Source organism: Musca vetustissima, unplaced genomic scaffold (assembly GCF_032173495.1).
Source record: "Musca vetustissima isolate MV318-11 ecotype Yass unplaced genomic scaffold, APGP_CSIRO_Mvet_v1 utg361587, whole genome shotgun sequence".
Taxonomy (NCBI): Eukaryota; Metazoa; Arthropoda; class Insecta; order Diptera; family Muscidae; genus Musca; species Musca vetustissima.
Window position 1 is genome coordinate 12,265 of NW_026875812.1, and position 4,197 is coordinate 16,461.

General features: G+C 35.5%; 1 protein-coding gene across 1 annotated transcript; it reads left to right on the forward strand.

Moving 5' to 3' along the window:
• Positions 1-2,647: 2,647 nt before the first annotated feature.
• LOC133338316 (discoidin domain-containing receptor A-like) lies at positions 2,648-3,848 on the forward strand (the record flags this gene model as incomplete). The annotated part of the gene is made up of 2 exons (XM_061546492.1): positions 2,648-2,879; positions 3,686-3,848. Coding segments are annotated over 2 exons (388 nt in total), but the record flags the coding sequence as incomplete, so codon positions are not given.
• Between the last annotated feature and the right edge of the window lie 349 nt (positions 3,849-4,197).

Genomic DNA, 4,197 nt, shown 5'->3' on the forward strand with positions numbered 1-4,197 from the left:
TTGGCATATTGTGCTGAATTGAGGCTAGAATGATGTGTGTCAAGTTTCGAGAAAATCAGTTCAGATTTAGATATAGCTCTCATATATATTTTCGTCCGATTTAATGTAAAAGGGGCACTAAAGCCTCTAAAAATATTTCGATTTGCACGAAATTTCGCACAGCATATTGAGTTATGTCTAGAATGATGTCTACCAAGTTTCGTGAAAATAGGTTCAGATTTAGATATAGCTCCCTTATATACTTTCATCCGATTTCATGTAAATGGTGCCCCAAAGTCCCTATATATCTTTCGATTTGCACGAAATTTGGCATAACGTATTGAATTGAGTCTAGAATGATGTCTGCCAAGTTTCATGAAAATCGGTCCTGATTTAGATATATCTCCCATATAGTTTCGTCCGATTTCATGTAAATGGTGCCCCAAAGTCCCTATATATCTTTCGATTTGCACGAAATTTGGAACAGCCTATTCATTTAGGTCTAGAATGATGTATGTAAAGTTTCGTGGAAATCGGCCAGATTTAGATATAGCTCCCATATATAGTTTCGTCCGATTTCATGTAAATGGTACCCCAAAGTCCCTATATATCTTTCGATTTGCACGAAATTTGGCATAACGTACTTAAGTGAGCCTAGAAGGATGTCTGCCAAGTTTTATGAAAATCAGTCCAGATTTCTATATAGCTCCCACTTATAGTTTCGTCCGATTTCATGTAAATGGTGCCCCAAAGTCCCTATATATCTTTAGATTTGCACGAAATTTTGTATAGCGAACTAAATTAAGTCTAGAGTGATGTGTGTTAAGTTTCGAGAAAATCGGTTTAGATTTAGATATAGCTCCCATATATAGTTTCGCCCGATTTTATGTAAATGGTTCACCAAAGTCCCTGTATATCTTTCGATTTGCACGAAATTTGGTATAGCCTATTAAATTAGGTCTAGAATGATGTGTGTTATGTTTCCTGAAAATCGGTCCTGATTTAGATATAGCTCCAATGTATATTTTCATCCGATTTAAGGTAATTGGTGCATCAAAGACCCTATATATCATTCGTTCAGATTTCAGATTCAGATTTGGATATAGTTCCCATATATATTTTCGTCCGATTTAAGGTAAATGGGGTACCAAAGTCCCTATATATCTTTCTATTTGCACGAAATTTGGCACACCGTGATGAATTAGGTCTAGAATGATGTGTGTTATGTTTCCTGAAAATCGGTCCTGATTTAGATATAGCTCCCATGTATATTTTCATCCGATTTTATGTAAATGGTGCACCAAAGTCCCTGAAAATCATTTGATTTGCACGAAATTCGGCACAGGGTAATGAATTAGGTCTAGAATGATGTGTGCGAAGTTTCGTGAAAATAGGCTCAGATTTAGATATAGCTCCCATATATATTTTCGTCCGATTTAATGTAAATGGTGCACCAAAGTCCCTATATATCCTTCGATTTGCACGAAATTTGGCATAATGTACTGAATGAGGTCCAGAATGATGTGTGCGAAGTTTCGTGAAAATCGGTTCAGATTTAGATATAGCTCCCATATATAGTTTCATCCGATTTAAGGTAAGTGCTTTAGCAAAGTCCCTATATATCTTTCGATTTGCACGAAATTTGGCACATTGTATTAAATTTGGTCTAGAATGATGAGGGTTAAGTTTCCTGAAAATCGGTTCAGATTTAGATATAGCTTCTATATCTGACCAAATGAAAAATTTAGTATCGGTTGAAGAATGACATGTTTATTGATCCAATTTTCTTTTACTGGTCCATTAAAAATGCAACGTTTGTTAGGATTCATCTGTTTAATATACCCAAAGTGGTGAAGGGTATCATATAGTCGTCCCCGTCCGACTTTACTAATTTTCTTACTGGTTTAAATTAGTTTTTCGGGGACATACACAAGGCGTAGATTTTTTAAATAATTTTTTTCCCTAAATTATATCGCCTCACCTCTTCGGAAAATGTCCCCTGATTCACGTTCCATTTAAGGCATTTTAACGTTTTGTGATTTTTACATTTTCATGCACAAAGTTACACACACATACACACACACTCACACACCAAATGACAGTAAAAACTCCAACAAAAATAGCACATTAATTTTATTTTCTGCAGACGATGACGTTTGGTGATATCGTCAACGTTTGAAAGCAAACTAAGAGACGAATAAAAAAATACCACCACGAGAAGGTGGTTTTTCATGTGGTGATGGTTCGTGGCATTCGGATCCTGGCTACAATTTCATTCGTTATTGACAACATTTGCAACAACACGCCATCCATTCATTCAATTCGAGTCAGTCAGTTAGCCACCAATTTCAGCTACTAACTATTGGGGGGTATGAAGCTATCTATCTGGCCGCCGCATGCATACGAACTCAATGTGGGGCCGTCCTGTCATTTAATGTCAATTAATTTATATAAGGAATCTGTGTGAGCTCACCAAGGCATTCCAAGCCATGGCAGGCCAAATGATTGGCTGGCTTGGCGAAATGTCTTCACAAAGGGGAGAATATTGGCAAAAGTTTTTTTTTTTTATAAAATTTTTAGTGATGAGTTATCTTTGAATCATTATTTGGATTTTTTTTCATGAATTTTTTTTTAATCCCTTTCTTCTTTGTTCGATTTTTCTTTACAGACTGAAAACCGATAATAATGGCGGTGCCTGGTGTCCCAAACATATGGTCTCCAAAGCTTTAAAGGAATATCTGGAAGTCGATTTATTATCGGTGCATGTTATAACAGCGATACGCACCCAAGGAAGATTCGGCAAGGGCCAAGGCCAAGAATATACGGAGGCCTATGTTTTGGAATATTGGCGACCGGGTTTCACCAGCTGGAAGCGTTGGAAGAACACCCAAGGAAAGGAGGTAAGGAAAAAACAAATTTGGGTATACAAAAGGCGTAGATTTTTTAAATAATTTTTTTCGGGGTCATACAAAAGGCGTAGATTTTTTAAATAATTCTTTCGGGGTCATACAAAAGGCGTAGATTTTTTTTAATAATTTTTTCGGGGTCATACAAAAGGCGTAGATTTTTTTAAATATTTTTTTCGGGGTCATACAAAAGGCGTAGATTTTTTTTAATAATTTTTTCGGGGTCATACAAAAGGCGTAGATTTTTAAAATAATTTTTTCGGGGTCATACAAAAGGCGTAGATTTTTTTTAATAATTTTTTCGGGGTCATACAAAAGGCGTAGATTTTTTAAATAATTTTTTCGGGGTCATACAAAAGGCGTAGATTTTTTAAATAATTTTTTCGGGGTCATACAAAAGGCGTAGATTTTTTAAATAATTTTTTCGGGGTCATACAAAAGGCGTAGATTTTTTAACTAATGTTTTCGGGGTAATACAAAAGGCGTAATATTTTTTAAATAATTTTTTCGGGGTCATACAAAAGGCGTAGATTTTTAAAACAATTTTTTTTCATACAAAAGGCGTAGAAATAATTTTTTCGGGGTCATACAAAAGGCGTAGATTTTTTAAATACATTTTTTTCGGGGTCATACAAAAGGCGTAGATTTTTAAAAAAAATTTTTCGGGGTCATACAAAATAGATTTTTTTTCGATTCGAATTTATTGGACATTTTTACAACCGAAAAGAAGAAGAAGAAAATGTTAAAATCCATTACAAAATGTAACCTCTCTATTTTTCCCCATTTTTTTTCCTTTACAGATTTTACCCGGCAACATCAATACCTACAGTGAAGTGGAAAACACATTACAACCGATTATATTCGCATCAAAAATACGCATTTATCCATATGGCCAGTATGATCGTACCGTGTGTCTGAGAGCCGAAATTGTGGGTTGTCCATGGGAAGGTGAGTGAGAAAAAAAATCTTAAAACTCCATGACTCCAAACGAAAATCTATTGAAGATGTTGTCCATGACCAACACATGCAGACAGTTAGGCAGAAGAAGAGCCTTTAATACATGCTGGCTGGCTAAGTGCCTAACTGCTTTGCAATAGTGAAGTGGAGGCCATCATAGCCTAGCCAACATGCATTTTGGGTGATTTTATAATTTATGGTTGTTCGATAATATATGGACAGTTTTTAAATTTAAGATGCTGTCTCTTCGTTGCGTCGTTTTTTTTTTTTTGCAAAAAAAAAAAAAAAATCTCTAATATCTGTCTGCCTCGTTTCGCCTGTCAGTTCGTTTGGCCTAATAGTCGATGGTGTGGAA